Source organism: Oikopleura dioica, chromosome YSR (genome assembly GCF_907165135.1).
Source record: "Oikopleura dioica chromosome YSR, OKI2018_I68_1.0, whole genome shotgun sequence".
In the NCBI taxonomy this organism is placed as follows: Eukaryota; Metazoa; Chordata; class Appendicularia; order Copelata; family Oikopleuridae; genus Oikopleura; species Oikopleura dioica.
Genome location: NC_137295.1, coordinates 2,758,855 through 2,777,006, shown reverse-complemented (window position 1 = coordinate 2,777,006; position 18,152 = coordinate 2,758,855). Strand labels below are relative to the sequence as shown.

General features: G+C 36.5%; 1 protein-coding gene across 1 annotated transcript; it reads right to left on the bottom strand.

Moving 5' to 3' along the window:
• Nucleotides 1-17,017: 17,017 nt before the first annotated feature.
• Nucleotides 17,018-17,923, bottom strand: LOC145710781 (NF-kappa-B inhibitor alpha-like). The gene is made up of 3 exons (XM_081788493.1): nt 17,653-17,923; nt 17,477-17,577; nt 17,018-17,148 (listed from the first exon to the last, which is right to left on the bottom strand). The coding sequence occupies exons 1-3, from the start codon at nt 17,850-17,852 to the stop codon at nt 17,018-17,020; spliced, it is 432 nt and encodes a 143-aa protein (XP_081644619.1). The 5' UTR covers nt 17,853-17,923.
• Nucleotides 17,924-18,152: the final 229 nt, after the last annotated feature.

Below are 18,152 nucleotides of genomic sequence, written 5' to 3'. Positions count from 1 at the left end.
AATTCGCTAATGGCTTGCGAGGATTGATAAAGTTTTCTGCTTATGGTGTGATGATCCGTTTTCTTCATGGCCCTGAGAGAACGAAAGATCTACTGATAGATGAGTACTCAAAAGTGGCAATCAAGCGCCACTTATGGAAGAGACTTGGACAAATTAACATTTACGAACTTGATGAACTGTTTATCGACGTCAAAGCCGAAATAATCAAAGTTCTGCAACTAAAAGGATTAGACGTGCCGAGCGTTGACATTAGACGTGAACTTACGGAACAAGCAATGCAAATAGTGCCTTTTGATGGTTCAATCATGGTACCTTATCAAAATGAAACAGGAGGCAATTCGCTTGATTACGCTCAACATGCAACGCAAGTATAAAATACTGAAGTAACACCTATCGGCCCTCCGAATCGGAATGCAACGGAAAACAATCCGCGTGAACATGATCAATCAGCAGCACAAACACAACTAGCATACGGAACATCGGTCGAGCCGAGACATTCGAATGATGAAGGTCAAGAAAATATCGAAGGCCAACAAGCTGATCAGAATGAATCTGAGTATCAAATACTTGTTCCTATTGAGAATGAACCAACTTCTCTTAACAACTTCAACCCACAAGAGTCGCTGCTGAGACAATCCTGTTCAGTTGACGAAAATGCTCAGCTCCGCAACAGAAACGACTTCGATAAAATGTTAAATCCATCATGTAGAAAAGGATCTGTTACAGACAATGAAAATCATCACCAGACAACCGCGACGAAACGAACAAAATTCTCCTCACCAACGGACAAGTGTTGTCTAACCACGAGCCCAACAGATAATTTTGATGAATATCCTGGCTTATTCAATAATCTATCACAAAACTTCCCCGAAAAGAATGACGAACCTCAAAGCTCGCCTGAATCACCACCTGGATACTCATCTAGTTCCGACTCAGACTCAAATACTGATTTAAGTCTGAAAAAATAAAGAGGGAGGAATTTATAGTGTTTTACAAAAATGCTCGCTTTACGCGCCTGAGGCAATTTTACGTTCTGGCTCGATTTTCTGACGCCGCGTGCCCAATTTTACTTTTCCCGCGAAAAGCGCTACAGTTCCCTTGGAATTTCTCTTGAGTCCGGCGAGCTACGCTCCGTCACCCACCAACTACGCTCCGCCGCCGGCCGACTACTCTACTTTACCCGTCAACTAGAAGATTCCATGGGAAGCCTAAAAACTATATAAAGAGACACTGTTAACCCTTCCTCACCACTTTCACTTTACCCATTGTCGTCAATAAACCAGATACCAAACTAACTTTTTTTTTTGTGTCTTTCTTGCATTTGCATAAAGCACTACAGAGTCATAATTAATTGTCAGCTGCTATCATTGTTATTTTACGAGTTATGCTCTCGTAAAAAATTATCGAAAAAAATTTTTCGGCTCAGATTTTTTTCATCCGGGGCTTTTTAGAAAGCTTAGAGAATGAGGATCATCATGATATTCTCGGTTTTACGTGAATCTGTCTCAAAACATTTTTAGAGCCGAAAATGTGTCGCTCAGTTTCAAAAAATGCAAATTTTCGGTGTAATAACAAGGATAGTTTTTTTCAAAAAATTAAATTCCATACGAAATGTAATTCAATCTCAAAAATCTCTTGACAAAATTAAGATAAGAGTCTAAATTTTCATATAAAAATATAAAAAAGGTATGTTTACAGGCTCATTTCTTCGGAATTGAAGCCTCTTTTAGGCCTATTTTCACCATTTTAGGTCGAGATCTCGACTTCGGGCCAATTTTTAAAACAAAAAATGTTTATAAATCCAAATTTCCTCTTGACAAAATGTATAACAAGAATGGATCTTTGCACTGATGTAGGCGAATTTTATCCATCACTTCTATATCACGAGGAATTGAGCCCTAGTTAGAGCGTCGCCGACACCCGTACCCTTAAAAGCACAAGTAAATTATTATTCTTTATGGACCGACAAATACGGGATTGTTGCATCATCGCATTCTTCAAGAAGGGATATCATGTCCTTCAGATCATACAAATAGGAAACAGTATTGAGACAACTGACGTGAGAGGGATAAAATGGGCGATACTTCGGTTGAAGACCAACATCAAGTTCTTTGATAGACATTGTGAGAATCCAAGCATCTGTGTAATTATAAGATTATTAGAAGAGTCTAAGAAATTTGACTTATAAGGACATACCGATTAGAATTCTTATTGGTAAAACTAGTTTGCTGCAAATTTTTTCAACTGTGTCGAATAATTTTGTTGGGCTGTTATATGGAATCGTCAAGCCTACTTGCTCGATTTTCTGCTTTGGATTCCAGGACGTTCCGTATGGTGAAGGAGGAAGGTATCTGAACCCTCTTTTGAGAGCAGAGTCCAGATCAGACGTTGCGACGGAGAGACCTTTATCTCTAAGTGAGTCGTGATTGTAGAATTTCTTCTCTTCATCTGTAAAAAGATTGTTTATGGTCCATAATATTATCAGTAATTTTGATTACTATTCGTGAAGGGGGTCAATCAAACTATTTATCAAAATAAACATTAAGAAATACCCTCATAAAGACTGCCTATCAGAAATCATCAGGGAAAGCCACAAATGAAGAAATCGATCTTGGTAAACGAATATGATAAGCAGCCATAAATCTCAAATAATTTTAGGATTGAATGATCTTATTCTGCCCGCGGATCTTCCAGACTCGCATAATTTTGCAGGCGCTGCAAAACTTGGAGAGAAAAGAACAGCTTCAACAGGGCAGTGTTTTTATTAAGGTTAAAATGCTCCTTTAGCCTGTAGAGCTTTATTTCGGCGACGAAAGCGCTATCATTTTTCAGAGAGGAGGGGTAGGTTAAAGCTCATAAAAAAAAACAAAATGGAGGTTTTAAAGCACACACCGCTTTGAAAAAGGTTCAAAATCGATAAAAATTTTCATGTGATAATAATCAAATTTTTAAATATAACCTTTGAAAAGATGATTCTGTTCGGTGGCTTATGGGATAGAAAAAAGCATATAATCAATAATTTATTTCTTTCGCATAAATAATCGGCTAAAACGACTCAAAATCTTCATTCTTATAAAGACGAGTTATTCAACGTCAGTCAAAAAACGACATCCGGAAAGTCATGGACTCCATATTCCTCCGTGACTATGGATTTATCAAAAAAGCATTTGGTAAGCAGAAATTTTTACAAAATCAGCCATTAACATATTTTACAACGAATTTCTTTATCATTTTTAAGGGACCAATATTGGATCGAGATTTGCGATACGGGGAAAAAACTTTCAATCTCTGATGATTTATTCATATATAGGTAGATTGATTCTTGCTATTTTTTTCGTAAAATTTGAAAGTGGAAGAGGGCTGCCGAGCATATTCCGAAAAGAATAAATATGCAAAGTATATTATTTCGCACATATACGACAGTAAAGAGCGCAATATCAATCTCATTGAAATGTCGATAAGGTAAGCTTCAAAAATTTTCGTTATCATGTTACAATTTTAGCAATCTCTTCTGGTTTGGACTGACTTCTGAATTTTATATGAAAATAAGAGTGACATCACTCGAGTATGAAAAAGAAAACGGTTACGTCGACATTTTTTAATTGGATTTAAGTTTATATTCAAATTTAAGATATTCGATTAACCGTTATTAGTGATGGAAGCGTTTAAAGGCTTTGGAAACAAACTCGACAAATTAAGTAAATGCAAAAATGCATTTAAATGGTTCGATAAATAGAATGCTCTTTATTAATTTTGTTTAGTTTAGTCAAAATGGCGAAGGAATATCAGGGTGATGATAAAGAAGACCAATTGTTGGTTATGAATAATTTTGACGGCTACATCCGAACATTTTCTGAAAAGGATTTGAAATACGGCCATGACGAGGTTATGAGTAAGTTCGATAAGTTTAGCATAATATGATGATAATTTTAGAGGCGCATTCACCGATAAGCGAGAAATACAAACGAGATTACGCCGAATGGGAAAAATTAAAGCTTTCAAAGTCAACACAAGTTGTTCCAAATAATATCAAACTTGAAAGTGCGTTCGCACTTTTAAAACACATTCAGGTTTAGTTAAGAAAAAAACATAAATTTCATTAAGTATCAAAGGGAACTGACGCCACATCTCTACCAAGGAGAATTTATAGAAGAGCCGCAGCAGCACAAAGTGGCACTGCCAAATGGTTCATTAAAGAACTCGATGATGAAGAACAAAAAGATCTCATTCAGCGAGCAATGAGAGAAAAAGAAGAAGTTAACAAGGAAGACAGTCGTCTCAACAAAGAAGAAAAAATGACATATTTGCCGGTTGAAGAATAATTATATAAATAAAATTGACTATGAGCAAAAAGCTTGACAATAATTGACTAGTTAGAAGAAAGCATCGTCAGGCTGGACTTGGCTTCGATAGGCTAGAACAGGCAAGGCAGTTAGGGTTGTAAAGAAAAAATAAACTCAGATTCGATTCTATGAGTTTTCCAGCAGGAACGTTCTCCGGGGGGTTCTCCAGCAAAAAGGGGCCAAACGTAGAAAATGGCAATTACGGGCCCTTCAAAGGTTTTTCAGTTCTTTTTTTAATAATGGCCCGAAAAGGCCGAAAAAGGCAATTATTGGCCCTTCAAGGGTATTTCCTTTTTAAACATTTGTCTTCAAGCAAGTCTTCCACCAGGATGGTTCTCCATGAGGTCCTCCGGGAGGTCCTCCGGCAGAAAATAGCCGAAATTTGCCGAAAATGGCAATTACTGGCCCTTCAAGGGTATTTCCCTTTTTTTGAAAACAGTTCTCTTCCAGCAATGAGACTTCCACCAGGATGGTCCTCCGGTCGGTCCTCCGGGTATTTCCAGTTTTTTAAAATATTGGTCTTCCAGCAGTAAGTCTTCCACCGGGTAGGTCCTCCGGGAGGTCCTCCGGCAGTTAGTGGCCAAAATTGGCCGAAAATGGCAATTTCTGGCCTTTCAAATTATTTCCCTTTTTTAAATACTGGTCTTCCAGCTGTAAGTCTTCCACCAGGTAGGTCCTCCTGGAGGTCCTCCGGCCAAACACGACCAAAAGCGACCTGAAGTGGCCATATACTGGCCGAGCACCGCATATATAAGCTCATTACTGTTAAATAAAGTGATTTGCCTGATTTTCATCAAAATTCGACCATAACCTCCATTTGTCACGCCTGTAGCCCATTCTAGAGGACCAGGGCCCAATTCAGTTTTTGATCAGGATGATAGCAAATTTCATAATCTTTCTAAATATACAATTTTTATGACCTATAACTGGCCGGATCAGGGTCAAATAAGCGTTTTTCTAGAGCTAACCCGAAAAATCTCCCAACTTTTTGAAAATTTCTCGAAAAATCGAAGTTTTTTTTTTGATTTTTTTGGGTTTCTAGGGTTACCCTGACCTGATCTACACCCTCGATAAAGAATTTCCGAGGTACCTAAGCGATTTGAGGGGGTCGATTTTTTACGTCCGAGGCCTATTTATGGATGGAAGCTCACCATCAACTGTAAAGTCAAGCTCATCTCGTAAAAATTTAATCTCAAAGTTATTAAATTTTCTTTCACGCATGTTGAGAAGTTTGCCAATGCTTTGACCCAAAAATTTTCAGGAAAAAAGATTTTCGTTAATAATTATCAAAAAACCAATATGCTTTGTTTGTTTGAATCTTCTTAGCAAAAGAAAACAAGGCTTTATATATTACTAGAGTTACTTTTTATTCGTTGATGATAGATCACATATAATGAAAGCAGATTTTGAGAAAAACTTTGTACGTTTCGAGGAGGGTTCATCAGATTCGTCATCTGTGGAGACAAGACCGCGTTTTCGGGATCTTTAATGGAGCATTTTAAATGTTCATATAAACTCTAATTTTAACCTTTTATTTACAGAAATTATTTCATCGGAAGAAGAGTCGCTATTGAATCGTAATTGACGCCTTGCTCGAGGTTTTCTTCAAATGTTATTATAAATTAATTTTGAATTTTAAATCAATGAATATTCGTTATTTGAACTGACCCTGTTTGAGTTGCTGAAGTAAGCATTTTAATTCGGCGACTTGGTTTTCCACAAGTTGGACAGAATGTCGGTGTAAGCGTAAGTTTTCTTAGAATCGAGTAATCCGACATTGGAATGTCGATTATGCTAAAAATAGTCGTAAATAAGGAAACGATTTAACACCTTACTCTGTTTGTTCACATTGATCCATGACTGTCTCAGGAATTTTCTTTGTCATTTTTCTTCTGTTTTCGTGAGTTAAATGACTTGTTTTAAGGGCTCCGTCATTATAGGATACAACAAAGCCCTGATTTCGAACTTTAATTATTATTTCTTCTTCTAAAGAAGATAGTGACGAATTGTCATCGATAAATTCATCCAGCGATCCGGCGTCGGACGAATCTGAAGAAACAGGCTCGCTTATTAAAGAGTGCTGTTCCCGGTTGTCCGCAGACTTTCTTCTTCACTATCCATTTCCTCAATCTCGGTCGTTTCATTTTTCAATTGATTTTTTTTTCTGAGCTGCTCGACCGAATAAGTCATTTTCGTCAAACATCTTATTATAGCAAAATATAAATAAATATATAAAACTTATAATCTGATAACAACAAATCAAAGTTTCAATTTCAAATATACAGATTTATGTTAAATCGGTTCTTCATTACTCCTATAAATGGTTTAATTTCTTTTTCATCAAAATTTAATACTTTGTTTTCGGGGAATTATTCTGCTTTGGCAATTACACCAATTGACTCATGCTTGATGATTGACGCTAAATAAGGATTAGTTTATAGATTAATAAAATAGATTTTTACCTGTCACATCTTTATCGTAATCCATCGTCATGTTTATATCATAGTCTATCTGATCGTCTTCGCTGATTTTCTTTTCATTCAGCTTAACATGAGCACTTTTACCCAACCACGACAATCCCGGATGAAGAGTTCGCTCGATTGCCCCCTGAAGACCAAATCGTGAAGTTGGTTCGTGGCCGTAAAGCTTGGTAGAACATCTGAGCATATCACTATGATAACTCTTATATTCATTTCAAAAGATTGTCAACTTACAGATGCGTATTCATTTCTTGAATTAGGTTCTGATATCTTGTAAGAGGTCGATTCATTACACATTCAGTAAACCAAACTTGATTCGAAGGGCGAAAAACCCAAAGAAACTCATCGAAAATACTAGAAATATTTTTGACTCTATTAAACCAAAAAAAATACCAGTTCCGTTTTTTTATAATCGGCACTCCTTGCTTGTAAAATCGGAGAATCGGATTGTAATCCCCTGACGATTTGAGCTCGGGGCCTCCCTGATAACCTTTTTTTACAAATATGACATTGGAGTTCTTCACAACATCGAAATGTATAATTGGGAATCTTCCGAGCGTCATTTCACTTGAATGTACAACTCGTTCCAGAATGACAGTTCCCACATTAGCAGAAGAAACATCATAAGCGATCCTGGTTCGAACTGCAATGATAGTTCCATCTTCTAAGCCCACAAAAAGAACAAAAATATTCGGACTAGAAAGATATGAAATGATGTAAACTTGAATGAAACAAACGGTTTCTGAGACGGGTAACCATCAGCTTAGTTCAGAGGACAAGTGAAGGCTTCGAAGCGGATGAATTTTCCAATGATTGTTACGTTTTTGAGAATCCTTTTTCCTTGAGAAAACCTTGTTAAAGATCTCGTTGTCAAAACTGATTACCTGGTAAACTATAATGAAAATCATCTGTGGTTAAGATGACATGAAGAGACTTATCTCTTTTACGCAATTGATCTCTCGATCTTCTTTGACGTGCCGCAAGCTCGAGAATTCGCTGAGCTATATTTCTTTGCTGATAATTCATCGCTTAATTTCTTTGCGGGTAATTCATCGTGGGAAGACTGAATTTTGTAAGTGCTAATCCCCTTAAGCGAGTTCTTGGAAAATGAGGCGCCCTCTGTTTGCGGCGCCACCAGCGCTTTAGCTCTTGAGGCGCTATTTTGCATTATATATAATTGTTTGTTTTTCATAAATACTATCGTTGAGACAGTAACGCCAGTTCAATGAACTGGTTTCCATCCAAGGCTCAGGGCGCAAGCCCTGAAGGCGCTTCCTCGACCCCGTCAGAGATCAAGACAGAGAGCTAAACTATTTCGCCGCCGGAAATCGCGACAGAGAGCTCCACTACATCGCCGCTGGAAATCGACAACGATCTCTTGAAGGTCATCGTGAACATGATCGAAGAGTCGTCAGATGGTGAAGTCTTGGTGATCATCACTCTTTCGCTGCTGGCTCTCATATTGACAGGAATCGCTGCATTCTTTCTGCAGAAGAAGTTCAAGTTCCTCCGATTTTTCGCTCGCACCGCATCTGCCAACGAAGGCTCCAATGTTGAGCTCGACGACATCAACAACAGCGCCGGGGCAAGTGACCATCACGAGTCTGGAGAGAACATCTCGTCCACGAATGCGACTTACGGAAGCTCAACTACCAATGGATCCGAAGCATCCCGTCGATCACATCTACGCACGCCATCAATCTCCTCGTCACGATCACTTCCTTCTCTGAACTCGCAAACTTCGACAAACCTTGTTGAAGAAACGGTCAACATTGAGAGATCAGCTGGCGAATCAAGGCCACCAAGAAGAAGCTCAACTCCATTTTCTTTGAGCAACTACCGACGCCTGTCTCCTTGTAAGTTTTTATTTTACTATTCTTATTATTATCTTAACCTCTACTTTGAATAACTATTAATTTATCTTTGTAGCGCTGAGTCTTCCAGCTCTGGCAGTGACCAAAGAAGAAGAAGAAGATACCCCAGCGGACAACACTGCGGTTGCTCAAGAACAAGAACACCAGTTTGCTGACCTCGGATCTCCAGAACGAAGAGCCATACAAACACCCCGAGTAAGTTTTTACTTTTTTTATACAGAGCTTTCGCTTTAAACCCTCTTCTGAAAACTCATTTTTACTTATAGCAGCAGCAAATGACCGTCAGACGATCCAACCGACAGAGAAAGCGACCAAGCTTCTACTAACGCATGGGTTCTGCATCATCCTCCTTTCTTCTCTCCGTTCATCACTTCAACAACGACGTGCCCCACGCGCACTCGCTCCAATCAAGAATCCTTCTCTTTCTCTTCGTTTACCTTCAAACGCTCCAAACACGAGGTCATCACAAGATCCCTCATCATCATCATCCAGTATTCATCCCGCCTCATCGAATCAAGCTATCCAGTGCCATTTTCCTGACCCCAAATGGTCATTTCTTCCAGTTTCAACAATGCAGCCCCCTTGGGCTTCTCATCTTCAGCAAGCCAACCTTCAAATCAAGTGCCATCATCCTGACCCAAATGGTCCTCTTACTCAAGTCTCATCAAGCAGCCTTCTCGTTTGCTGTTTCTCATCTTCAGAAAGCCAACCTTCAAATCAAGTGACATCATCCTGACCGAAATGATCCTCTTCCTCAATTCTCAACAACCAGCCTTCTCGTTCGCTGTTTTTTGTCAGCAATCACATCTTCATACCAATTGTTGGCCATTTATCAAAAACGAACACGTCAACCACCTATGAAAAAAAAAATTCTGTTCTGAACTGTTTTCAAACTGTCTTTTGTAAACTGTTTAATAGACGGATCAAAAACTCAACTTATCCTTTAGTTATTTTTTTGCAAATTGAAGCAGGTTAGCAAATAAAGCTTGTGTGATTTGTAACTATCAAGCAAGACTTATAATCGACCAAACTGTTTAAATACATCTTTATAAGCAGAAAATAACCGAGGGAATTCAAAGGTTTGACCAAGTGTACCAATATGAAATTTCAAGTTATCATAACGAAGGTTGTGTCGTTGTTTAAACTTGTCAAGTCTTGTCATAAACACCTTGTGAGAGCCACAAACAAACTTCAAAAAAACTTTGATCAAAATCATCTCTTCCTTCTTTCTTCCGGTTTGTCCAGACATGGCTTGTCTTCTTCGTTTCCTGTAAGATTTTGTGAGAATTTTTTTCTCAAGTTTATAAAGGAAATGTTCCAAATTTTTGTTTATTTAGTTGACACTTGCAAATAATCTACGAAAAAAACATATTTGCTCTTGACCTTGCACTCGATTCCCGGAAATATTTTTCCGGTTTCAAAGAGACAATGAGTAAAAAAAAGAAACGAGAGAATTTATTCCGTTATGACATTGCACCAGGATTTAAAACAAACATGTTCCATGTTATTATGCTTGGAAAATCTTTGAATAATCAGAATCTACCAGGGCGTAGAAAATTGAATCAAATAAAGGTTTGAATCTAGAAATATAAAGTGACTTACTTTAACTAGGAAGATATTCTATCCACTATTCGATTCCCTGACTTGTCTACTTTTGGTGTTGATGATGCTCGAGACTTTGAAAATTTATCATTGTCAATATTGGAAATAATTGAGAATTTTTACGAGGTTAATATTGGAATTGTCTGCTTGACTGATGAATGTCTAAAACGACCTGAAAGTAATCCAGGAAGGTGTCGTGTGTTACAAACTTAACTATAATGATTGTTGGCGACATTTAAACAGTTATAAAATCGAGCGCACAGAATAAAAATTACAGTTAACTCGCACAATTTGGCCCCGCACAATTCGGCCCTTTTTTCAAATTCCGCTAAAACGTTAGAAACTCGTACAATTTGGCCCCGCTGCCCTCTTCATCAAACTAAAAATAGGACAAAAGTTTTATTTCATAGATATTTATTGGTTCAAAAAAGACAGAATTGAAGACTGCTTTGTTCTCTCCTGGGTTTTGATTAACTGACAGTTAATCAACCGGGGCTTAAGGGATCCCCCCTGATTTGGCCAACTTTGAGGTCGAACTACTTTTTTTGGGCTTAGCTATCTTAGAAGTGAGGGGATTTTTTTAAAGCATATTTCTTCATGAGCAATCACTTGTATGGAAATCTAATTTGAAAAGGCGAATCACCTCTAAAAATAGCCGTTAAGACATTGATAGTCGCGAAAACCCTAGATTTTGGCCATTTTCAAAATCTTTTCGTTTATTTGTTTGAGCTTTCGGAATTAAATTCCATCTTCAGAAACTAAGTACAGTTAACATAAAATACTCAGAAAAGTAAGCTTACCATGTGAGTGGCAAGAGAGAAATTTAGCGCACTAAAGTTTTGACAAGAAAATTAGAAGGAGAAGAGTGATATCTAGAGAATTTCACAACAATAAAAATTGATTTGATGGGCGTTATTGTTGTGAAATACATGCCCATCAAATGAATTTTATTTTTCGGTGGTTGTTTTGTTTGTTAAGATTAGGAAGTAAAATGTTGATGAAAAAAGCTTCAGTATACTTTCGTTTGTGACAGTCGAAAAGATTTGATTTAAGAATGGAAGTATGAGAAAGAAGAAAATCAAGTTTCTTCTTTGGCGTGAGATTGTATTTGTTTTCAGTTTTCAATTTCGATTGATAAATTTCACAGCTGTAGATGTGAGTAGAAATTTCAGAGTTACTTGATCGAAAATTGTGCTCTCTCAGACGGTTAACAACAGGTCGAAGTGTTTCACCAATATATATTCCATTATTACAAGGACAAGTAAATTTATAAATGCAGGCGGTTGGATTATCGCGATTTTGAGAAGGTTTGAGGCGAGGATTTATTAAATTAGAGATTCGAATTGATTTTCAGGATATTTTAAGCCGGAATTTTGGCAAAAATTTTCTGATTGATTCTAGTAATTGTTTTTGGATGAGATTGCACTGATGCGATGTATAATCCAAAGACAGATAAATTTCCTCGTCATATTCTTGTTCTTTTCTTTTCTCATTTTTTAAAGCTAAATCTATTTTCGAATTAATTAATTTTGACGGGTATGAATTTCCTTTAAGCTTCTTTTAAAGCTTTTCAATCGCAGGTTCTTGAAAAATTTTATCTGAAGATGCATGCATGATTCTATTTACGGATCCAATTATGCAATTATTTTTATGGGATTTTGGGCAAATTGACTTAGAGAAATTTGTTAAAACATTACTTTTTGTTGGTTTTTTGTTATGTTTCATTGAAATAAGCGAGTTGTCTTTATTAATGAAAATTGTCGAGTCAAGAAAATTGATCGAGTTGTTTGTCATATTTTCAATTTTGAACTGGAAATTTTTATTGACTGAGTTCAACTTACTGAAAATTTTTAGTTTTGATTTTTTCTCACAAACGATTATGCAGTCGTCAACGAATCTCGCAAAAAGTAAACACTCGCCTGATTTTGTCAGTGAGCTAACAATATTATTCTCAATAAGACTGCAAAAAATATTAGCAACAATTGGGGAAATCCTACCTCCCATATTGACACCCTTATTTTGTTTAAAATTGCCGACACGGCTAGAAAAACCAGTAAAATCACGAAGACAACCTCTAAGAAGTGCGAAAATTGTGCTTTTTGATGGAAAGTGCTCTGGTTTTTCAATAAAACCTTCAAAATAAAATTTTGGATCTTGGTAAATTTTATTGACAATAAATTCAATCGCTTGATTGATATCGACGTTATCATACATTGACACAACGTCAAGCGAAAAAACTGCATGTTTATTTTTATCAAAAAAAGGTCGAATTTTTAAGATTTTGTTTTTTATTTCTTCGGTACTTTTTATGCTGAATTTACAAAATCCAAGCATTTTAGAAAGAATCGGTTTTAGAAAAAATTTTTCTGTATTGCTTGTAAGGCTGTTCGTGCCAGAAATGATAAGTCTTAAAGGTTTTTTTGTTTTGTGTTCCTTGGAAAGACCAAAACATGTGCGACTGTTATAATTAGGCTTGATCTTGTTGAAACAGGTCGATGTAACAAAAGGTTTCAAATCTTCAAGAATGCAATTTAGACGTTTATAATCTCGTTCTAAAAAATCATCCGAGATTTTTATAAATTTATCGGATAAAAGTTGTTCTGAAAGTTTTTGTTCATATTGTTCACATGTGACAATTTTAAGATTGTCAGACTTATCGATCGGAAGGATGAGAATGCTTGGATTCTCTTTCAAAAATTTTTTGAGAGTTTGAGCGTCATTGTTATTTGGGAACGCTTTCCGAAGAGAATGAAAAGAGACTTTAATATTAGTCAAAATTTCATCTGTTAAGAGTGGATCGAACTTCTTATCATTGCAATATTTTAAAAATTTTAGTAGCTAAATAATCATACTTTTCGCCAATTTACTCAGCATGGGGAGTTCCCCCGATACTACGTGAGCCTCCGAATTTCAAAATATCGATAATTTCAGGTGGTAAAGTAACAGATGTATCATTGATAATTTTGATTTCGAAAGGTGGTGGGGATTTTTGTGCGATCAGAGATTTAATTTTTTTATCTAGTTGAGCTCGATGAAATTTCAGAGAATGAAAGGCTACATTTCGTAAATGCGATAGGTGACGATGAAGGTTAAGCGGTGATAAATTTGAAAGTTTAGTTTTAGAAAATAATTCTAGTTCAGAATTAAGTTGGTCAATAATTACGTTGTTTTTTTTGAATTGTTTCTCGTGTTATTTGTGATCTTCTTTTCGATACCTCAGCTTTACTCCATTTTACTTGCTTCAAAACTTGCGGCTTGAAAAAAGTGAATCGGGGGTGGACTTGATGATCCAAGCAATTTTGTAGAAAATTGATGTGTTCTCTATATCGCTGGACTTTTCTGATTATTTTATATTCTTGGCGATGTCGTGGTTCCATATTTATATCTCTTGGTGTTGACATCTTGTTTTATAATTCTTTTCGTTTATTTGTTTGAGCTTTCGGAATAAAATTCCATCTTCAGAAACTAAGTACAGTTAACATAAAATACTCAGAAAAGTAAGCTTACCATGTGAGTGGCAAGAGAGAATTTAGCGCACTGAAGTTTTGACAAGAAAATAAGAAGGAGAAGAGTGATATCTAGAGAATTTCACAACAATAACGCCCATCAAATCAATTTTTATTGTTGTGAAATTCTCTAGATATCACTCTTCTCCTTCTAATTTTCTTGTCAAAACTTCAGTGCGCTAAATTTCTCTCTTGCCACTCACATGGTAAGCTTACTTTTCTGAGTATTTTATGTTAACTGTACTTAGTTTCTGAAGATGGAATTTAATTCCGAAAGCTCAAACAAATAAACGTAAAGAATTATAAAACAAGATGTCAACACCAAGAGATTTTTAAAATCGATACTTTTTTCCCTCTGATATATTTCCCCGATTTTGTTCTTAAAACCTTCCCTGTGCCCGAAACTACAATTTCTCGTACAGGCATCTGATTATGTGAAGGATTGAAGATTTTTTCTTTACGAAAACTTTATCGACTTATTTTGGCGATTTTCTATGCTCTGTAGCGCCTCTTAGTGGCTAAATATTGCATCGAAACTATTTTTTCCTGATTCAACTTTGTCTAAGCTATCTATAGAGCCCTCATTCATATGAATCTGTCGACTTTGAAAAGTCAAAAATTTCGCGAATTTTTTCTAAGAAAATTTTTTGGCCAAAATAAGCCATTTTCAAAGCTCTGTCACGGCTCTTCACGTGGCGTAATCCCCTTGACATAATATATTAAAATTATCCTCAGACAATGGAGATTTTAATAGGTTAATAGATTAAAGAGTTTTCTCAGAAGTCGCACAATTCGGACCCGCACAATTCGGCCCTTTTTCGACATATAGCAGAAATAAAGAGGCCAAATTGTGCGAGTTAACTGTATAAGAATATTATTCTTGCTGTCAAACAGAAAACAGATTTTTCGAGAGTCAAGGAGTTCTTCTTTGCTGCGTCGATTGAAGATCTTCATAGATTTAGAATAAGCAAGAATATTCTTACGTCTTTCGAAGCTATTGTTCTGTGTAAGAGCGAATCATCTTTAAATTTATCTTAAACTTATCTAGCGGAATTCTCAGATCTACCAATTGAAGAACTTGAAACTAAAGTGGATGAAATGAAACAAGTCTATGGATCAATTTTGAATGCTCAGAAATTAAAGAAAATTGCTGTTAAAAAGAGTGTTGCAATTGAAATTTGGGTGCGAGAAGAAAGTCCGAATGAAAAAGATCCATCTCGCCGCAAACGTTATTTGTTTCCTCCCAATCTTCGAGAAGAACCAAAACTGTTTTTCAAAATTATTGAATTTGGGCCGACTCGATGTCCTGTAAAGAATTGTTATTTTTTTTTCAACAAATAAGAAGAAACTAGAACGTCATATAAATTGTTGCACAAAAACAAATGGTAAAACCACTGTCAGATGCCGCCAGCGGCGATACGGAAGGATATCTGAAGCTATGATTATTGACGAGCTTGTTGAAGAAGAAATATTTGAAAAAGATAATGTAGATAATAATAATATCAAAGGTAATTGTTAATTACCCCCCTGGTTAAATAAAAAGATTCATTTAGCACCCTCTTCGACAGAATCAATTTCATCCGAAAACAAAACCAAAATTATTTCAACTCATAAGCTGATGACGATTTGCTGTAAATTGGTAATTAAAAGCAGAAATAAGGAAGTGATAGAAGTTTTTGATCGCAAGAATGGTTCGCCAGATGGATTGAAAATGCTTATAGAAGAGTTTGGTGAATGGTTAAGAGAATGCGCGACGGATAATTATGATGTAATGCCATTAAATCTCAAAATGGGTCTACTTAAATATAAAAAACTTGTTCAAAATCATGGAGAAATGAGAAGAATGTCCGCGGAAAATCAGTTTAAAACAAGACAGAAATTCAAAATTCTCAACTCAATGTCACAGTTGCACGTTATTTCCTTCAATGGAGAGCGATATGATCACCGACTGATTGTTCAAGAGCTTCGAGACTACTATTATGATATTGATGGAGGAGGAGAGCTTTGGAATTCTCGACATGTAATTAAAAGAGGCGCAGGATATATGTATATGGCATTTCGAAATATTGTTTTCAAAGACATTCTTAATTATACGATTCCTTGCAGCCTGGAGAAATTTGCCCTCAGCGTTGGTGAAAAAACATTTTCGAAGGCAACCTTTCCGTATGAAAAATATGAGTCAAGAGAAGAAGCTGAAAATGATCGTGAATTTCCCTCATACAGGGTTTTTAAAAGTCATATGTACGTACCAAGAGAAGAATTTGTCAAGGAAATGAACAATGAGATCAACAAGAAAAAATGGACCAATTTCCACGAGTTTTGTCAAGACTTTCGGCTGAATATTCGAGACATTAAGCAGTTAATTCCGAATAAAGAGTTCGAATTCTACTTCACGTCGATATGCACTTTTCCAATCAATGATGAAACAAAAAAATTTTTTCATATCTCTCCTTATAAATACTTGGAATCGAGGAAGCATTTCGAAGAAAATGACGAAATTCAAAACATGTGGGATTATTTTGAAGTCTACAATACCTTTGACGTTGTTCTCCTTGAAAAAGCGTACTTCAGATACTCGGAACTCTTGAGAAAACAATGCAATCTTGACATCACAAATTTTATCAGTTTGTCGGCAATTGCTCAACATGTCGCCTATGAAAATTATGATGAAAAGTCACCGCCTTTTTATTCTGTCAAATGTTTGGAGCTATCAAACCTTTTCCGAAGTAACATGCGAGGCGGGATTTGCATGGTGTTCCATCGAATGGTTGCCTTGAACTCAACGGACGAGACTCTACCGATCGCTGCAAGGCAATCAGAGAAAGGATTGCTCTACAAACGTCTGATACAGCGGGACTGTAATTCCTTATGTAAGTTTTTTTATTGTTGTTGGGTCAATAAATATATTTCTTAGATCCCGCAATCTATTCAAATAATTTACCAACAGGACGTGGTGTTCTTGTATCAGTTGATGAAGATGGTAAGACGAAAGCAAAATTCATCGCTCATACTAAGGGAAATGAGAGTTTGGAGAGTATTCAATGGCTTTACATGATGGAAAAAAAGTATGGGTTAAAAATCGTTCATGGACTAAATGGAACCGAAAAGAAAATTGATGGAAGTGATTACTCTGTTGACGGATATTCTGAATACGTAACAGAGACAGGAGAAATTGAAACAATCGGATTCGACTACCGCGGATGTCGCTGGCATTATTTTTTGGGATTCTTTGTTTTGAGATCTTTTACAAGCATCAAAGCGCTGTCGTGTTTTTTGTTCATGAGGTTGATGTCTGCGCCAGATTTGAGTAGTAGTTCTACTGTCGTATGTTCGGCGAAAATGACTGAAAAATTAATTAGGAGGGATTCTAGAGCGTTTTTCTTCATAAGAGCAACCAGACAGTTTCTGCCAAATTTAAAGCTGAAAATGATTATCTGATAAGAAGATATTGCAATCTGTATTGATCCATCTGACTCTCGAAAAAAAAAACTAAGTAAGTCCAAAGTCAACAGTAAATCCTCGATAACGGAAGTGTGCGCTATTTGCCCAATGCAATTAAGTGTCTCCCGTAGTTATTTATCGGCGACTTTGGTATTTCCGGGACTTGTCAATCTTTCAAATTCAAAGCATTCAAAATATTCGAAGAACTGTATCGCTCCGAAGAAACTCACTTGCTGTATGGAGACAAGCGTTTCCGTTGCTGTAAATTTTGTCGATCGCCTTGCTTCCATATTTTTTCTCCAGGCATTCGAGATAAATCCGCAGAACCCGCCTGAACAAATTTTTACGCAGGAAGTAAAACATGCGCGAATCTAGCTGTGTTTACTCGGCGACGCTCTTTTCCCACCTATAATCGTCGATCATGTCAATACTGATGGCGTTCCACTTGACAAACAGCTGCAGCGGCGAGTTTCCCCGCTTGTCCTCAATCGTTGGATCTTCGCCTTTATTCAGCAGGATTTGGATGATCTTGGCCGAGGTCAAAAACACATTCGATAAAAGAAGAAAAAACACGAGTCTTTGACAGCCCGTAAATAGAGATGACATCCAGCGCAGGCAGCGTGTAAACCTGTCTTTTTGTGGTTCATTTTTAATCGAAGACCGAGGAATAGATTTTCTTGATATTTTAATTCTATTTCTGTAAATATAACTAAGAGTGTCACGATTTAAATTTTTGAGCCCAAAAGTCTGGGCGATAAAAACCAAACAATATTTTTATATGAAATAAATATCAGATTTTTAATGAAAAAAGAAATTTTTTGAACCTTTTCCATCCAAAAAAATCCGTCTGGTTTGGAATATACGCCGCCGAGGCGATATATTTTTCGACATCACGCGCGTACCCTT

Bases quoted from the DNA above. Each gene is read 5' to 3' on its own strand.
- LOC145710781 (XM_081788493.1), bottom strand. From the start codon at position 17,852: ATGTCATCTCTATTTACGGGCTGTCAAAGACTCGTGTTTTTTCTTCTT. The intron at 17,578-17,652 runs GTGGGAAAAGAG...AAATTTGTTCAG, and splicing joins GACATGATCGACGATTATAG to GCGGGTTCTGCGGATTTATC. The intron at 17,149-17,476 runs GTGAGTTTCTTC...TTAATTTTTCAG, and splicing joins CGCTTGTCTCCATACAGCAA to TCATTTTCGCCGAACATACG.